Source organism: Hippocampus guttulatus, chromosome 12 (genome assembly GCF_054856545.1).
Source record: "Hippocampus guttulatus isolate MCC_2025c chromosome 12, RoL_Hgut_1.0, whole genome shotgun sequence".
NCBI classification, from domain to species: domain Eukaryota; kingdom Metazoa; phylum Chordata; class Actinopteri; order Syngnathiformes; family Syngnathidae; genus Hippocampus; species Hippocampus guttulatus.
In genome coordinates this window covers 14,655,120-14,673,513 of record NC_141272.1, presented here as the reverse complement: position 1 = coordinate 14,673,513, position 18,394 = coordinate 14,655,120, and the positions used below count along the sequence as shown (strand labels likewise).

Genomic DNA, 18,394 nt, shown 5'->3' with positions numbered 1-18,394 from the left:
TACTACTTTTTTTTTCAAGTAAATAATGGAATCGTGCTGTCCCCTTTATTTTCCTGCAGTAAAGGAAGGGACAATGACATGTTACTGGACAAAGGACTTAAAAAACAGAAAACAGCTGCAGTATGATTTGAGGAGATGCTCGCAGTGCTGGTTTTTTAATAACTTAGACAACATTGAGGTGACATTATTGTGACACTACAGTAACAGAACAACAGAGTCACACAACCATGTCCAGTCCAATCCGTTTCAATCCCGACTAATGTGCACTTGGGAAACACAACCACTTCTTTTGTTTGTCTGATTCAGAGCCAGCAGATTTGTCCACACCTATGTGAGACCAAGTGAATTCCCGAACAAAAACTCAGCTCTGATTGGATAGAAAAACTGCATTACTGCAGTTAAACCGGGACCTTGAATATAAAATCTGACATATACAGTACTGTATATATTTTTGTGTGTGACAATTAGATTTCATTCCAGTGGGACACTTTTTCTAAGCCAAAACTATTGCTTGCGCTTGAAAAAATAAAATGAAATAAAGAAAAACAACCGCCCAAAAAACTATTTTATGAAAAAAAATCATAGCAGTTGGAAAGTATATGGAACCTTGCTTGAACATATCTTCGATACCAAGCATAACCAGTTTAAGGTTCTTGTACGTTCTTTCTTCTCATTCGTAAGACAATTCAGCACACCAGTCGAAGAGTTTTTTTTTTGTTTGTTCTTTTTACAACTGTGTGCCATTTTTGCACACCTCGGACAACTAGTGAGCCACAACTGTGCACTTGTTGACACCTGTGTGCTATTATTTCTACCAGTTAAACTCTTTCTCAACTAGTGCAAAGAGTAGGAACATGTTGTTCAAATACTTTGCTGAATTGTCTTACCAGTTAGGACAAAGTGCATACGAGTACAGTGGACTTTAAAATGGAAGTCAAAACATTTCTTTGCAATAATATATTACATTGCCCTTATTAGTATGAAATGGTATTCAGATTAATATTGTTTGTGGAATATGAATTAAGCAGAAAATGCACCTGTTTTCATCCATCTATGGGGCGGCCATTTTGCCCAGCACTGCCAAATGATGTCATTCGAAATTGATGTCACATTGCCCATGGGTTTCGTGCTTGTTTAACCCTGGAGAACCCAAGAATCCTTTTCTTCTTTGGAAAATGACTGCTTTTTTACATTAAATGACTGCTATATGTTCACTGAACACCAAAATGTTTTTTCAAATATTTAATGCTTTAATCCTAATTTAGGATTAGGTCCAAATTTGACCCTTTGGGATTTAAGGGTAGCATTTGAGTAGCAGAATTTATAGGGGCCAAATTTGACCCCGTGAGTGCGCATGGTTGTTCGTCTCTGTGTGCCCTGCGATTGGCTGGCAACCGGTTCAGGGTGTCCCCCGCCTACTGCCCGAAAGACAGCTGGGATAGGCTCCAGCACCCCCCGCAACCCTAGTGAGGATTAAGTGGTTCGGAAAATGGATGGATGGATGGATGGATGGGTTCTCCAGGGTTAAAAAAAAAAAAAGTGGGAAGAGAAACTTGAAAAAATAATTGCATATTAAATTGTAATTATTGGGGGCGGGGATGTGGGATCACATTTATTTATTTATTTATTTTTAACAGAGATGCAAGGAAATGGTTGTTTGTCTATTTGTGGCCTGCGATTGGCTGGGAACCAGTTTACAGTGTGCCCCACCTACTATCACCCAAGTCTAATGTCCTAGGAAATAAAGTAAATAGATTTTTTTTTAAAATCTGTGTCAAAAATATATATCGGGACACATAAAGCCATCTCAGATGAAAATTTGTTGTTGATCAGTATTGTTATTTTTTTAAATGGCTCAGGCCAAGCTTGAATGATACCATCCATCCATCCATTTTCGAATCCACTTATCCTCACAAGGATTGCGAGCATGCTGTAGCCTATTGCAGCTGTCCTCGGGCAGTAGGCGGGGGACACCCTGAATTGGTTGCCAGCCAGTCGCAGGACACATAGACGAACAACCATCTGCGCTCACACTCACACCTAGGGACAATTTGGTGTTCCATTAACCTGCCATGTATGCTTTTGGAATGTGGGAGGAAACTAGAGTACCCGAAGAAAACCCATGCAGGCATGGGGAAAACATGCAAATTCCACACAGGAAGGCCGATTTAAACCCACGATCTCTGTACTGTGAGGCAGACGTGCTAACCAGTCTTCCACCGTGCCACCTGCTTGAATGAAATTCCCTTCCATTGTCAGTTATTTCCCGAAAGCTTCTAATTTTGGAACGTACCCTAGAGTCCCCATCATAAATTCCCCCTAGAAATTTACCATACATTTTCCAATCGGACTTATGCAAATATAAAATGAGGGATCTCCTTCTACCTGACATCATTATGGCCATCGGGGGCATCGGCCTGGTCTGCTTTTTAACCACATCCAAGGTGTCTCAACGCCTCAAACTTGGCATCTGCTGGCCGCTCACTGCCGCAATGCTGCTCCTCGTCCTTCTTTGAGAAAATAGAACACTATATTTTACAAGAGGACTAAAATGCAACATCTATTATTTTACAAAAGGAACAGAGCGAGAGAGAGCGAGAGAGAGAAAGAGAGAGAGAGAGCGCACGGCCGGGCCACACGCTATGTACAGCAGTGTCAAAAAGTTACTTCAAGTCTCATGATCCAGAGTGTGGAGGCCGGGGCTACTGAATAAGTGCTGCCAGAAGGACCACGAGGGTCGAGGGGAGAGTCAGGTCCGTGACAATCATGTGATCTCCAGGCGTTCCTTTTATGATCACGACAATGTGCTGAACAGTGGTTCTAAAACTGGGGTTCCCTTAGCTTGGGGGTCTGTGGAAATAACCTGCATTCAATTATGTTGTACAATTTTGAAAAGTGATTACCAATGTGTAGGGACTGGTGAACCAAAAAAATAACACATTAAACGAATTACAATTACTAACAGCTTTGTGATGTATCGTCACATAAATCTGACAGCCCTGGGTAAGTAGTATTATTTATTTATTTTTAAAAATATATCTTTTATTTATTAGAAAAGGGATATTTTGTAAAATAAAGGGTGTATTATGAGAATAAAGTTGTACCTTTTGGAATTCACTCTTGATGACGTTCTTCCCTTGCTCAGATGACATAACATTCGGAATTTATCTTGAAAAATTGTTTTCTTTCAGCCAAAATGTATCTTTGTTCTTGTTAAGACAACAATTTATGACTTTATTCTCATACGACTCAAACTTCTCTTCTCCAAAAAAAAATCCTGGAATAACTGTCTCATTTTGGTGACATCTTGGCGCCAAGGAACTCGATAAAATTGGTGAATTTTAGAGATTTTATTTTATTTTTTTAGAATCCAAGGCTTATATTACAAGAATAAATTTGTACTTTTTAAGCTCACTTCTAATGTTCTTCTGTCATTAAAACCTTGACTCCATTAGAATAAATGTGAAAATAATATGAATAAAGTGTTAGATTAAATCCTCATTCATAAGACATCATCATAAATTGTATGGTCCTTGTCGTTCTTTTCGTTGCCACTTTCATAAAGCTTGAAATTGGAATGTCTATTCTGACTTTATCTTGGCAGAATATGATTTAACTCTTCATGTTACAACTTTTTAACAAGTCAGAAAACATCTTTGTTCTTGTTGATGACATTTTTTCCTTCTTGGAAAAAAAACAAGCAACTTTATTCTCATAACATTTCAAATGTTTTTCCCTTAAAAAAAAAAAAAGGATTTGTTATTGTAACTTGGAATTGTTTAAATTCCTCTGGCGTTTCGAGTTGAACATGGAAGTTATGTTTAACTGGTGCTAGGATTATTTCGGGGTGTCGTGGGGGGGGGGGGGGTGTCCTTGGAAACATGTCTTCTCTGGACCTATAAAGTTTGAGAACCCCCGGCCTAGAAAGTCGAACCGCCGAAGAACGGATCACGAGCGCGGACTGTTGTGGACAGAGTTTAACGAGTCTGACTTGGCCTCTTCGTCCTCCTCATCGTGCGAGGGGCTGCTGTGTTTGCCCTGCCCACCCGCTGCTTCAGCGTCCCTGGGCACGGTGCCACGTGCGGCCCCCCTGGATTGTCCGAGTCTGCTTAGTCCTCGCACCTTGTCTCCAGCTTCACTGTCATCTTTCGTCTCCTCCGACTCCTCGTCCTCTTCCTCCTCGTCCGAGTCGATACGGTTGAGTCTTTTGCGAACGGGCCGGTCCTCCTCAGAGGAGGACTCAGATTCTTGCGAGTCGTCCTCGTCTGTGGAGGGTCTTCTGTTCTTCAGCATCTGAGCCAGACGCTTGCGCCGCTGCTGGGACAACATCTCCCGCCTCTTCCCTCTGCCCATCTTCTCTGGGTCGTCGTCCTCTTTACCCGTCCTCAAGATGTTCCTCCTTTCCTCCTCATCTTCTTCTGAAGGCTTCCATCGACGCCGTTTCCCTCTCGGCTGGCCATCATCTTCTTCCTCCTCTGTATCCTCCTCGTCCTCTTGGTTGCGTCGCCTTCGCTTGGCTTTGGAGTGGTGAGTGGAGACATCCTCCTCTTCTCCTAGTCCTCGCCGCTTCTCTCGCTTCCTCTTCCCCTGACCACCTTTGTCCTCATCCTCCTCTTCAGAGTCACGTGAGAAAGGTGACGCTGGAAGAACAAGTATGATGATTTTAAACGCAATGCACATGAAGCAGAGTAATATTTATTTCAAAATTTAAAGGGGGCATATGATGGAAAATGAACTTTTTAATGTTTTGAATACATATAGTTGTCTCTCTCTCTGGAGGGTTAAGTGTGAAATGAAACAACTAAGGAAGCCGGTTGTTATCTGACTATTTCTAAAAATGTGTCAGAGTGAGCCATTCTGGACTTCTCCCCAACTGTGATGTCACAATGTGGTGGATTTTATCATCCTGCCCCCACAACAGAAACACAAAGAAAAAAAAATCCGATATTCGATGTAGAATATCCTATACAAATGCCGAAATAGGAGAAGATTACATAAATATTAGATGAAAGATACAATATTAGAACCAATATATGTCAAAAACACAATGATAGAAAAAAAAATTGAGAAAAAAAAACATTAGGGGGAAAATGGAAATATATTCCCCCCAAAATTGAACAATTATAAAATATACGATTAGGGAAAAAAAAAGTTTTGAAAGATATAATAGGGGAAAATAGTGGGAAAAGTACTGGATGAAAAGTTACAAATATTAGAGAAAAATAAAGGGATGAAAAATGTACTCAGAAAACAGACAAAATATTAGGAATGTACAAAATATACATAATTTGGAAAAACAGAACAAAATAAAGGGATGAAAAATACACAAAATGAGCACTGTATTGGAAAAACCACATGCTGGATGAAACTGGAAAATAGAAAAATATTAGATGAAAAAATGGGGGCGGGGGAATGTGAAATTTGTGAAACTGAAATATAGAATATATATTTTAAAATGGTAAAATATTAGAAACAAAATCTGAGTATCCAAAGATGAAATATTAGATGAAACAAAAAATAATGGGGAGAAAGAGAAATTCTCGAAATAGCACTACTACTAAAAGGAAACAAAAAAAAGATTTTAGGGAAAAAAATACAAAAATATGAGGCAAGGGAAACAATATTAACTGAAAAATTACAAGCAGTCTTCGGTTCACGAGAGTATCGACACTCAGTGGTGTGCTTACCATTTTTCATTTGACTGTTTTATATTTATGGCCTCGTCGTGTTTATCATATAAACATTTGCTGTATTTATGACTTCAGTACTATTCTAGTATCGGTTGCTGACAGACTTCGGCTGGTCCCGACTTGCGTACAAATTCAGCGCCGTAGGAATTTAACTGTCGAAACCAAGCACTCCTTGTACTTATGCTCAAAGATTTCTGTGGGGAGCACTTACCGTTGCTGTAGTCGCTAGAGAAACGTTCCTTACGTGGCCGCCCGCGTGGTCTCACTTCTTTCTTTTTGGCAGATGTCCGGGAATTGTCCGACGATTCCGACGTCTCCCGATAGTTGACCTGCTGCCGCTGGCCGCGCCTCAGCCCGCCACGCTTCTTATCCGACATGTCACTGTACTGATCGGAGTCTTTCAGAAAAAGAGGCGTGAGCATATTTGAATACGATCGCTTCATGAGATCCATTAGACTCACCTTCGTCGCTGCCCTCCTCCTCGTCCTCGGAGGAACGTCTCCGCCGGCGCCCCGGTGGCCTCCCGACTCTGTGTTTGGTAATGCCCGCTTTGTACTTGGCCCCCGCTCTCGCTGTCCGTTTGGGCCGCGACGCACTGTCCCAGCTACCACCATCCTCATCTTCCTCATCATCGTCAGCGGCGGCTCCCGAGCCTGCGAATTCTTCGTCTTCAGAGCTGAACAAGGAAAATTCAGCAAGTTACAAATAATCTAAACCAGGGGCGGTGCAACTTTTCCACTCAAGGACCACAGTGAACTTCTTCAATTCAGGGACAGAGGGACCACAGCAATGTGGTTAAAAAAAAATTTAAGTGTTCAGTGCAAAATGTGTACATATTTTAATATTAAACTAATTAGGTTTTAATGTTTGTATTTTTATTCTTTACAACAAATGGATGCATCAATCATTCAATAAATTAAATTTAATAATGTTAAATATATAGGTTAAAATTGCTTATTTTACCATTTCTTAACTGTATTACTTGCAATTACTAAATTTGAATTTAAAAGAAACATTTTTTCACATGTTAGACTGTCGCTTTCATTTGTATTTATTTACAATTAAAAAAAATTACTACATTAAATTAAGACATGTTAAAATAGTTTAACTATTTTACTGTATTTCCAATGAATAAATTAACCAATCACTACTAAACAAAAGGTAAAATGTTAAATATATAAGTAGAAATGCCTACTTGACCAAACATGAATACATAAACCAATTATTACTAAATTAAAGATGCTTTCTTTGTATGCAAAATTGTTAAGGCCAACCCAACTAACCCAAATTAACAAAACTTCTTTTTTCAAAGCTTTTAACACATCTTAATCAGGGATGCCAATAAATAACAGACAATATGTACAATAGATTGTTATTTATGTAGCACTTTCACACCAGCTGCAGCTGAAACAAAGTACAGAACAGTTAAGAAAATAAAATACATAAGACATGGACAGTCATGCAATCATAACCACTATTCCTGCACACGCCTTGTTCTTTGGAGCAATTATGTTTTTTCAATTTGCGCTGCAAATGTCCCATATCTCGCAGTGATGATGATGATGATGATGTCACCTGTTGCTGAGCGTGAAGTCGTCCTCACTCTCCACTGCCGTGCTGTCACTCTCCAGGTCGTTGAGACGCCGGCGCTTCCTGTTTCGCGCGGCAAGCGTCATCGGCCGGCAGTGGCTCGCCGTGCCGTCGTCCTCAGACAATGCGGCGCCGGCGGCAATGTCTCTGGCTCCCCCTGACGGGACATGGCATCACCGGGGGTTATTCCGAGGGAAGGTTCTTGCGTGAAGCACCCTATTCACTCAAAATCGTGGCCCCTACTGTAATTTAATTCACCATGCTAAATCATTTATTGGTGAAAAAATTAAACAAAAATTTTGCTCGGACAACTTTGCTTCCCCATCTGTATTTGAGTGGATGAACCCTCCTGACCACAAGATGAGGAAATATGACAGTGACACAAAAATCAAAAGCAAGTGGCCATTTTGATGTTTTTAATCCTAACGTGGTCCACTCACCGGTGTTTATGTCACCAACGTCTTCCTCGATGGCCTCGTCAATGGCATCGTCAAAGTCGTCAAATCTGAAGCAAAAAAAAAAAAAAAAATGTCATATGTAGTTTTTAGACCAGTTAAACATATTGTAAACATATTAAACCAGTGATGCCGGTTAACCGGTTACACACTAACCTGTAACTGATGTGCTTCCTGGCTCTGGTTGACCTCCTCCCCAAATTTTTAGACTTTATGGCATCCTTTTTTTTGGCCATCTTTTCATCTTCCTCATTTCCCTGTGAGGACACAATAAAATGTCTTAAGTTTTAAATCTCTGTGTGTGGGGGGGGGGGGGGGTGTCCTCCATTTAGCTCTACACTCACAGGAATGATGTTCTCCACGCTGATCCCCACGTACACCAGCCGTTCCCGCCTGGCGCAGACATATGTAATTTAAGCTCATCAACACGTTCGTGTACGTTGCTGGACTAGTTTGTGATCTCATCGGAAGTGTGTGTGTGTGTCATGTGCATGCGCGTTCACCTCCTCTCTGCACGCTCTCGCTTCTTTAGCGCGCTGTCCAGGTTCAGCAGCTGCTCCTCCAGTCTCTCACACAGAAGCTTCTGTACGCATAAAACACAGGCTATTAGCAGCACCAGTAATGAGCTAGCATCGCTAAAAACATGTGTGATTGGTTCGATACAATATCACAGCTACTGTACTTATTTCACTCTTGACAGTACAGGCGCAAAAGGCAGCAGAAGTCGAATTTAGCTGCGTGCACTCATCGCAATATATTTCCCTTAAGTGGCACAATTATAAAATGTGACATGGCAGGAGAAATGGGTGTGTGTGTGGGAGGGGGTGGGTGGGGTGGGGGGGCATGGACTCAGATATTTTCAGGCCTCTTCTAAATCTGATCCCGAATTCTGTACAAACAACGTAAATAAACACCTGCTGTAAATATGAAAGTATAGACGAGTAAGCGACATTAGAGGTGATCAGACACCAAATATTATGTAAATATGTCGCATCAGAGGTGTTAATAAATTAAATTTATAGCCAGACCATAGATTTCATTCTATGGTCCAAATGCGCCATGATACAGATGTAAAGAGTATTATGTAAATATAGCATATTAGAAGGGAACTGACATTAGCTCTGTGTGCATATAAATTAAATATAATGCAACTATTCTACATTAGGCCTATTAAAGATGAAATCTGATGTAAATATGCTACAATGCGCAAACAAAACCAATATGATAAATATGCAATGTTAGGTGTTTAAAAGATGAAATATGATAACAGATGTTACCTTATCACCATTTCCATTTTAAAATACGGGGAAGGGAGAGTCAGCCCAGATCAAAATCAACATTGTAATAATTAATATCTGGATCATATACATCATATTACTGACCTCAATGTTGTCACCATCTGGTGTTGACGCCTGTGTACGTTAGAGTATGACCAATATGGGATTTTTGCCGCTTTATCTGTGACAGTGCTGTCACAAATTAATCGATTACCATATCAATTATTTCATCGGTTACTAAGTAATCGCTCAATTTACACCACGTATAAGGTCTGTTCGCTTCTAATATGCCCAATTTCCACACATTTACATGGAAATAAGATGAGGTCAAGGTGTTAAATCTAAAATTGGGCACTTGGCCCAGCAGTGTAAATTCAGGCATGACAATTCTCCCGAGGGTGACTTACGTGCTGGCAGGGTGGGCAGAACCACTCGCCATCCGGGATGAGCATGAGTGGCGGTCGTAGACAGGCTGTGTGATATCCACTGTCGCATGAGTCGCACAACAGAATCTAATGATGACACGCGCAAACAAGATGAAGCCACAGCAAACCTCAGCGATGACATCATTCAGATTTAAACAAAAAAAAAAGTTACGTACCAGTTCCGGGTGGTTGGGAAGACCGCAGTGAGTGCAGGCGTCCTCCTTGGGAAGGTCCTCAGACTGGCACGAGTCATCCGAGCGGCTTCCTCCTTCATTGGCCTCCTCGCCACCTTCAGCTTTATTCACCACCACCTCCTCATCTTCTTCATTCTGTTTGTGGCGTTTGATGTTGGACCAACGGGGATGCCCGTGTCTCCGCTTACCCTGAACATCAAAAAGGTGGCGGGTCACTATCAAAAGCATTGAGTTACATTTACAACTAAAATTCAAATATTTGTTCTGTGGAATAATATTAATTTGGTAGCTTTTCTCTTGGCTGCACTGCTAACAGTACTTGTACAGAATGGGAAGGACCTTTGATTTTTCATCATATTCTAGTAGTATCCTTGTGTTGCCATGTCAATATAATCTGCCCCGAGAATGAGCAACGATGACAGAGTGTAGTAGAGGCTACGATACCCTGCGCTTCCTCGTATGGATGACAGCCTTTGCTTTTCCATTTTTCTTGGCAGCAACACTTTGCTCTTCATTGTCTTCATCTTCCTCCTCCTCCTCCTCCTCCTCCTCTTCGTCGTCATCGTCATCATCACCATCATCATCATCTTCTCTCATCTGCTTTCGTTGCCCTTTCTTTTTTTTCGGGCTCTCAGCTGCCTTGGAGCTTGGCCTGCATGGTTGACAAAGCACATATTTTGTGGAAGATGATGCAAGTTAATGACAGGGGGAAAACAACGTTTGTTTGGCATTAGAAAAAAAGCTACAGCAATTCGGGCTGAACAATTACGGTAATCAAATTCAAAACTGAGATTGCAATATACAGTTGAATGCTATTTTCAAATTCAAAGGCTGCAATTTAAAAAAAAATGAGGGGGGTATTTCTGTTGATCAGCAGGGTTTATTTTTTTCTAAATACATGCATACATACACGTGTAATCTGATTTATGACTTTATGCTTGTTTGGTGGAAGTTAATGAGGTTGCCAAAGTAAATATTTAAAAGACTGCAAGTCAAAGTGTTTAGTAAATTAACTAATGGAAGTGGATAAACTGTCTTTCATATTAATTCCCAAAAACCCACACCTACAAGACCAAAACATGTATGTATATCTGCTATTGTTAATTGTAGTTTCTTTGTGTTTGTGAAACAATATATGGGAAGAGGATATTGAAAAAATAGACAATCAAATTACAATTGCAATATTGAGGAGAGAAAAAAAAATAGAAAATCGCAATTAGATTACTTGGCCACATCCTCAAAGCAGGGAGAACAAAAAGGACTAAATCTGTTTTGAATAAGGTCATTGGCATATGTTTTGTTTGTTTTGTTTTTTACTGTTATCGTGTCAATGTTTGACGCGGTTGACAAACCTGGAGATCCTGGCAGACCTCCTGAGGGACCTTCCCCTTTGTGACGCCTCCTTCTGCTGCTCTTTGGCCTTCAACTTGTTCCTGCGATGAGGCGGAATCTTGATCTTCAAGCGGATTCCTTCCTTCTGGAGCTCCGAGGAGGCCTCCTCTCTTGGCCACGGCTTCCCGTCGGCATCCTTCTTGCTTGACTGATCCGCTAACGCACCATTGATGCCTTCTTCGTCCCTCAACTCTGCTTCCACTTTTCCTAAAGTACTCACGTCCTTCTGGTGGTCATCTTTGTTTCCTTCTGTTTCCATGTGAAGGTCTCGTGTTCCCAAGTCGGGATCCTCTCCCTGAGGGACATTTTCCTCTGTTTCGTTGTCAGCGCTTGTTTTCACACCCTGGTCGACGCGTGCCGTCTCCACGACGACGGGGTCATTCCTCACCAGCACCGACATGCGCCCCATCTCCAGGGTTCCTACACATTTCAAATGTTAAAATTCTAAACCTTTTCCAGATCAAACTGACCATATTGTTTTTTTTAAAAAATCAGCTAAACCTTGGTTGTAAAAACATTTGACTAATTCATATTATTTTGAAAATACCCCATTGTTTACATTTGTAAATGTATTTCCATTTTTGTCTATGGAACCTATCCTCAACTATTCATTAAACTACAACTAGACGTCAACAAAATCCAGTCCAGACTCATAGTAGTAAATGGTGTAAAGGAAGCACGAACCTCCACTGATTAAGATCTTTGTATGCCTGTGACAAACAAAGTTTAGCAAAAAGTTCGCAAAACCTTTCGCTGTATGTTTCTTCTGGAGCATTTATTTTTAAGGTCAATGTTGTAAAATGATTTTGATGGATTACATCTCTTCGGATCATCATCTGCAACATCTGCTATTTCTGTGAGCCCATCTATGCCGTTGTACATTAGAAGTTAGCATTAGGCTAGTGGACTTGTTGGCTGAAATGATCTGACTTGGATGAAAAATGTGGTGTTTAAATATGCAGTACAATGTTTAATTCTTTAGGCGTTACTTTTAAACCTCTCCTGGGAGTGACAGGTTGAAGCATGCATGCTTTGTTTGGACAACTGTAGCAGCACGTGTCCCTTTTCATTTCCTCACAGTGATGTTATCTGATAAGCTCCCATTTATTGGCTGTGAGCAAATGAAAACACGTCCTAAGAAATACTTTATAAAGTATGTTTTAATAATTTTCTCTGTATTTAAAGAGGGTGGAAGATATAAAACTATGCACAATTTCTTCTTTTTTTTTTTTTTTTACTGGCCGGTCTCTCTATATTACTGATTTTCATTAAGGGAGGATTGACTGTAGTTTCCACTTTTCATACTTTTTCAGGGCAGGAAATGAATCAAATTCCATATTTTCCATACTTGCGTTGCATCCCTGTACATTCTTCTCTTCCTCCGCCGCTTTGCAGCCGTTCTCTTCGTTGGATGTCGGTCCACGGATGACCCCCACGTGACGCGACACGATTGATGACCTCCCGTTAGCCAGCTCAGGGTGCTGTTGAGCTGCCTGGCCGCCAGTTGGTGCTAATGAGGCATCCTTACTCTGTATGACTGAGGGGTTGCACACTATGATGCTGCTGCTGTTGTTGTTATTGTTGAGGTGGTTGCCATGGTAGCTTTCAGCGAGCTTCAGCTCTCTCTTCTTCAGTGGTATCTTAGCCTGTTGACTGCTCCTGACCACGGACCGCTCGGTCTCCTCTTCCTTGTTTGCATCCTGCTTGGGCACTGTCGTCATGACGACAGACAAATCCCGGCTCTCTGATTTGATGACAGAGGTGATGGTGCTCACATGGTTATCGATGGGAGGCGCTTGATCACTGGTCTTTTCCTCTTTCGCCTCCTGCTTGATGCTCACTGTCTGCTCCTTGTTGCCCACTAGGAGCAGAAAATGACAAGACATTTTTTTTTCACCAAAATCCTTTTTTCAGATTGTAATGGGTTTTTTTTGCGTAGAGGGAAAAAAAACACTGTGAAAACATTGTTAGACAAGTGTGTGGGTCCTCTGGGACTTCAGATTCAGCCAGTCACATTCACCCTAATGTTAAATGGAAGTCAGCACACACATCTTAAGTGCCAAATAAAGTTCAATTGCTCGGGTGAGCTTTTCTTGATATCACCACCCTCTTAAAATAATGGCCTAAATCACATTTTGACCCCCCCCCCCAAAAAATGCTTAAAACATCTCAGGCTGTTATCCACCTCTGCTATAATTGGCTGCATCCTTCGTTAAAACAGATTATTAAATTCTAAGCCTTAAATGAAATTATTATTACACGGAATACCAGATACTCATCATTAAATGAAAAAAATACATGACTCAGCAGTGACAATGCCAAGGACTGGACACTCTCTACGCTAAAAAATTGCTGAAAAGGCAGTACGAAAACTGGTCAAGGATGCTACCAAGAGGCCGACAGCAACTGTAAAGGACCCGCATGAATTTCTGTCAAGTGGTGACAACAATCTCCCATGTTCTTTATATGTCTGGGCAAAAATGACACGTGAAAATTAATTTGTAGACTAAACATACCCCCAATAAATGACATCTTAAATGTTCAACAATTTATCATCTAAAAAAATATGACAACAAGCTGCTGGTCAGCTTGTCCATGTCTTTGTTGTACATCCTCTAGCTCTCTTATGCTTTTTTCTCATGCACAGTTGTACAGGTAAGGCAGGGCGACCTTAGCAAAATAGCTTGGAAGCACATACCTTAAGGTCAAAACATTTCAACATGTGGGGGGAAAAAAAACAAATTTTGCAACATACAAACTACACTATAGAAGCCACTTCCCCCCAAAAACTTTTAAATAAATAAATAAAACCCACACAACTAAAATAAAAATTGTCCCAAGAAACTAAAACAATTGATGAGTGTCACAGCCCTAGTTTAAAGTCACTTATGTAATGTTAAACTTACCTTGTTTGAGGGGTTTCTCGTCTTTTTCAACTTCCATACTATCAGCGACATCCTCTGAGTTCTTGAGGTGTTTGCCATCTTCGTACACTTTGATGCCACACAAGAAAGAATGTCAGGTGACTGTACAGTAGATTTCTCTCACAATAACTCCATCCATCCATTTTCTGAACCACTTTATCCTCACAAGGGTTGCCGGAGCCTATCACCCACATGAACAACCACACAGAGACGAACAACCATCCGCGCTCACACTCACACCTAGGGACAATTTAGAGTGTTCAATCAGCCTGCCATGCATGTTTTTGGAATGTGGGAGGAAACCGGAGTACCCGGAGAAAACCCACGCAGGCCCGCGGAGAATATGCAAACTCCACACAGGAAGGCCGGAGCCGGGATCGAACCCACGACCTCTGCACTGTGAGGTTGACGCGCTAAACACTGCACCATCAGGTCACCCTCACAATAACTCACTTAACCAAATAAAATCCATTCATTTTCTGTGGCACTTTTACTCATTAAGGACATGAGTGAGCTGGAATCTATCACAGTTGACTTTGAGTGAACAACGATAAACCCATGAATCGCAGACCGAATAAAACAAAGTATGTATAGGATATTGCATATTAATGCATTCATACAAATAGGAGAGTCTCTGCATGAGTAAATGAATGCGGTCAGATACAATTTGAGGAAATGTGGGCCATGTTTTAGCTCACATACTGTAGACGTTTCCAAAATGAACAGAACATATTCTCACTGATATTTTCAACAAATCATATTCAGGCTGTAATTTTAACTAATTATTACCAATCACAAGTGTTGAAAACAGCCTGGGAACAAATGAATTCTTTTGGATACTTCAACTGTCTGAGAAATCTTGCAACAGTTCCTCTTTATTCCACGGTAGCCTTGCGGCATGATGCCTTTTTCCATTTGCTGAAATATACTGCTTGCCAAGCAATGATAATATCCTCTAACTGTGGATCACTTTTATGTTTGTTTGCTTTCAAAGCATTTTTTGATGACAACTTGAAAATATGAAATATTGTTTATTCATTCACCTGTTTCTCTGTGAGCAGGACTGCAGCTCCCGGATTCAGACAGTTTCTGCTCTTGGTCCTGGTTCAGGTTTGGGAAGACTTGGGCCTTTAGGATTTCCAGAGCATCAGCCAGGTCATTACGGCTCCTGAGGGGACCGTTGGCAAGGACACTCGAGTTGAGAGAAACGCAATCCGGATGGCAAAGTAGACCTTCCGTTTGGTTCCGGTACCTGACTATGCATCTCCAGGTGGAGCCGTCCAGGTCGTCCTGCTCTTCCGTGTACAGCCGGATGTTTTGCTCCTGGTCCAGCTGTAGCCAATACATCAGGCCCTGTTTGTCCCGCCCGATGGGCTGCAGGCGCATCTTGTCCGGCTCCTCCTCGTTGATCACCGCTTTGAACTTGAAGTTGTCGTCAAATTGGCACTCGCAAAGATACTGAGAAAACGCATGAAGTCACATAAAGTGATTGCCAACCACTGTGCTATGACACATTTTCCAATTTTGTTCTTTTGCCTCATTTTATTTTCTTTGTCAATCTTGTCTACTGTATACCTGCAATATATAATGACAAAACTGAAATACTCCACCACGAGATGGCAGAAAATACATTTGGCCTGTCGGTCCACATGCTGCCACTCATTTTACAGAATGATTTCAACAGGTCCAGATTTCAAATGAGAACGTAAATGTGTGAGTTAATTGATGAGCCCATCATTATTTTAGTAGATATACTGTTTGTGTCATTTTTGTTTAGTCGAGTGCTGTTAGATTTCTTCAAATAAAAGTCAAATGAATGCTTGAACTCGGGAAGGGTTGTGTGACTGATTTTGAGGTTGTACAAATCCAAATTTAAAATGATTTCTCGGTCAAGTTGATCAAACTTAAAACTGCTCATTCATTAAAAGTCAGCACTGAGTGGACAAAATAGGCTTTACATTAAAGTGTACTAGGAAAGGTTGTGAAAACATTTCAGCTACAATATGTAATGATTTTGGTTCACTTATCAATACAGATTACATACAGCTACCTAATCGACGTGCTACAAAATTAAATACTGACTTTTTTGGACACAATTGGACTACAGTGAGGATTTTTTTAAGACCTGTGACCAGCAAATTCCAGTATTAAGTGTCATTTTTAAGGAACTTAATACTTTTAAAAGGTAGGCAGGCACCAAGAAATTATCAATCTGTGTGGGATTGTGACACAGGGACATAATGACATATGATTGGAACAATTTTGTTCTGTGGACTATTTGAAGATGTGGGAATGTCATACTTTGAGAATGCCGGACTTGCATTCCATGGACATGTCCTGATAGCCGTTCTGTTCCAGATCCCAGGCCCAGGCGCTGTTCAGCTCCTGGCAACTCTACAAGAAAATTAACAGCAGATTTAGCTCTTTGAAACCTCATTCTCACACAGATCTCAAATCAACTTTGGACCAACTGAGTGCTTCACTTGCTTTGGCCAGGTATTTTTCCCAGCGCTCCGTTGTCACGCTCTTGCCGAGCTTTCGAAGGAGCTTCACGTGAAGATCTATGAGAGGTTTTGGAACTGAAAAGGAAAGTGAAAATGACTGGAAATGTAAATCTTTAAATGTATACCGACATTGTCCACTTTCTTTGAACTACCTTAAACTAAATAAAAGATGTAAGAGAAGAGAGCAAATCTCTCTTTTTCGTTAATGGATGCTACAGCTTCTTGTTGCTTTCAAGCTTAGCTTGTAGCAGACGTGTGCACATTGCAAGTTTTAGATGGATGCATGCCTTTAACAACAAATAATGATTTTAGACTTTCACTGAATGCAACAACTGTCTTTCAATAAAAAATATTAAAACATGATACTAACATTAAATTTAAGTGCAACCACTCAGATAGATATTTTATTCCATCAATAAAACATCGGAAGTACTGTCGTAAATCACGGTTACGACGTCACACGACACGGTATTTAAAACTAAAACTACTCGATTTACAAAAGCAGGCTCAGGTGGTGTACGGTAACATTTTGAGTGGAACTCGTTGCGATTTATTAAGCCACAAATATGACAATAAACAAGTATAGCGCGTGTGTGAACTCTCAGCATCAATGCTAATTTCTCGAGCTAGCTCGCTGTGCATGCCCCTACTACGCATGCGCAAATTTGACAGCAACCAATTCTCATCCACTGTTATTAGCGACCCTCCCTCCCGTTTTCTTTAACAGTGACGATTACATTACTGTAAAAATAAACAAACAAACGTGAAGTTTAATTTCAGTTCGAAATTCGATTCCTGTTGCCAGTGAATGAAAGCAAATAAAAAAGTACACCTGATAAGACTCAAGGCGGTAGAGCTAACCAGGCTGCATCATGGCTACCTTCTCTTCATTACATTCACTCATTTTAAGTTTTGTTGTTGCTCTTCTTCTCTTTCACACAACATCCACCACGTCTCGTCACTTCTAAATGACTCTGGGCACCACTCAGCCACTTAAAATCATTGTTTGTTTGTTTTTCCACAGCAAATGAGAGTGAAGGTTTTTGGGGGGGGGCGGGGGTGGCGGTGCGCTAGCTTGGTGTTAGCTTCGATGGTTTCTCCGGGTTCAAACTTCGGAACTTGTTCTCATTTCTGGCTGCTTGTTTTATCAAATGGCGGAAGACTGAAAAGCGAGGCCATAATGTCGCTAAGTGGTGTAACGTCGTACGAAGGCTGGTGAGGTTAACCAAAGCGAACAGACATCTTCATCACCCTCACCATCATCGCGATGAGAGTAGCGATGGTGCCCGGGTGCCCCCCTTCTCCCCCTTCTCCTCCTTCTCCTCCTCCGAGTGTCGCAGCTATTCCACCACTTCTTCCTTTCGCCACAATATTGACAAAAATGAGCCTCTCACCTGACGTCTTGTCGCGCAGGTAGCCCTCCATTTGCGGGAACGTCATCTCAGGCAGGTCGAGGGCGGCCCCGTAGCGCTCCAGGAACGAGCAGACCTCCGCGAAGCTCGGGCACAGCGCCGGCTCGGAGCTCCTGAGCAACGCCGGAGCAGCCATGTTTCAAGGCGAACTGAAGCGGGAGGGGAGGGCCGGCCACCGCTGGGAGGATGCGAGTCAAAGGGAATGAATGGGGGACACGGGCTGGCAAGGTGGTGGTTGGAGAAAGACTACAATATCCGGGTAAGCTTTTTCAGCATAAAACCACCAAGCCCCATGAAAACGTTTTCGCTGGTATATTTTTTTACATTGACAGCAAATCTTTACTGGTATGTCTGGTGTGTGATTACACTTGACTCCAAAGTGAGAATTTAGAAGAATATATCGCGATAGAAAGACAACAGCAGCAACCCAGCGTGGTTTTGTTTTTTGACCTCATTCACCAAACGTGCACGATAAAGCAACATGAAACGGCTCATGCAAATTTGTTTACGTTCCCAAAGCACAACGATGTT

At 41.4% G+C, this 18,394-nt stretch overlaps 1 protein-coding gene across 1 annotated transcript; it reads right to left on the bottom strand.

Annotated features, from left to right (window-relative positions):
• Positions 1-123: 123 nt before the first annotated feature.
• Positions 124-18,058, bottom strand: rsf1a (remodeling and spacing factor 1a). Its single transcript, XM_086124788.1, has 19 exons — positions 17,846-18,058; positions 16,435-16,526; positions 16,249-16,341; positions 15,200-15,405; positions 14,991-15,115; positions 13,930-14,016; positions 12,372-12,884; positions 10,984-11,443; positions 10,076-10,283; positions 9,614-9,820; positions 9,420-9,524; positions 8,239-8,318; positions 8,080-8,128; positions 7,892-7,992; positions 7,721-7,785; positions 7,266-7,437; positions 6,152-6,366; positions 5,902-6,087; positions 124-4,640 (listed from the first exon to the last, which is right to left on the bottom strand). Exons 1-19 carry the CDS (start codon positions 17,997-17,999, stop codon positions 3,949-3,951), a joined length of 3,810 nt encoding a protein of 1,269 aa, XP_085980914.1. The 5' UTR covers positions 18,000-18,058; the 3' UTR covers positions 124-3,948.
• Positions 18,059-18,394: the final 336 nt, after the last annotated feature.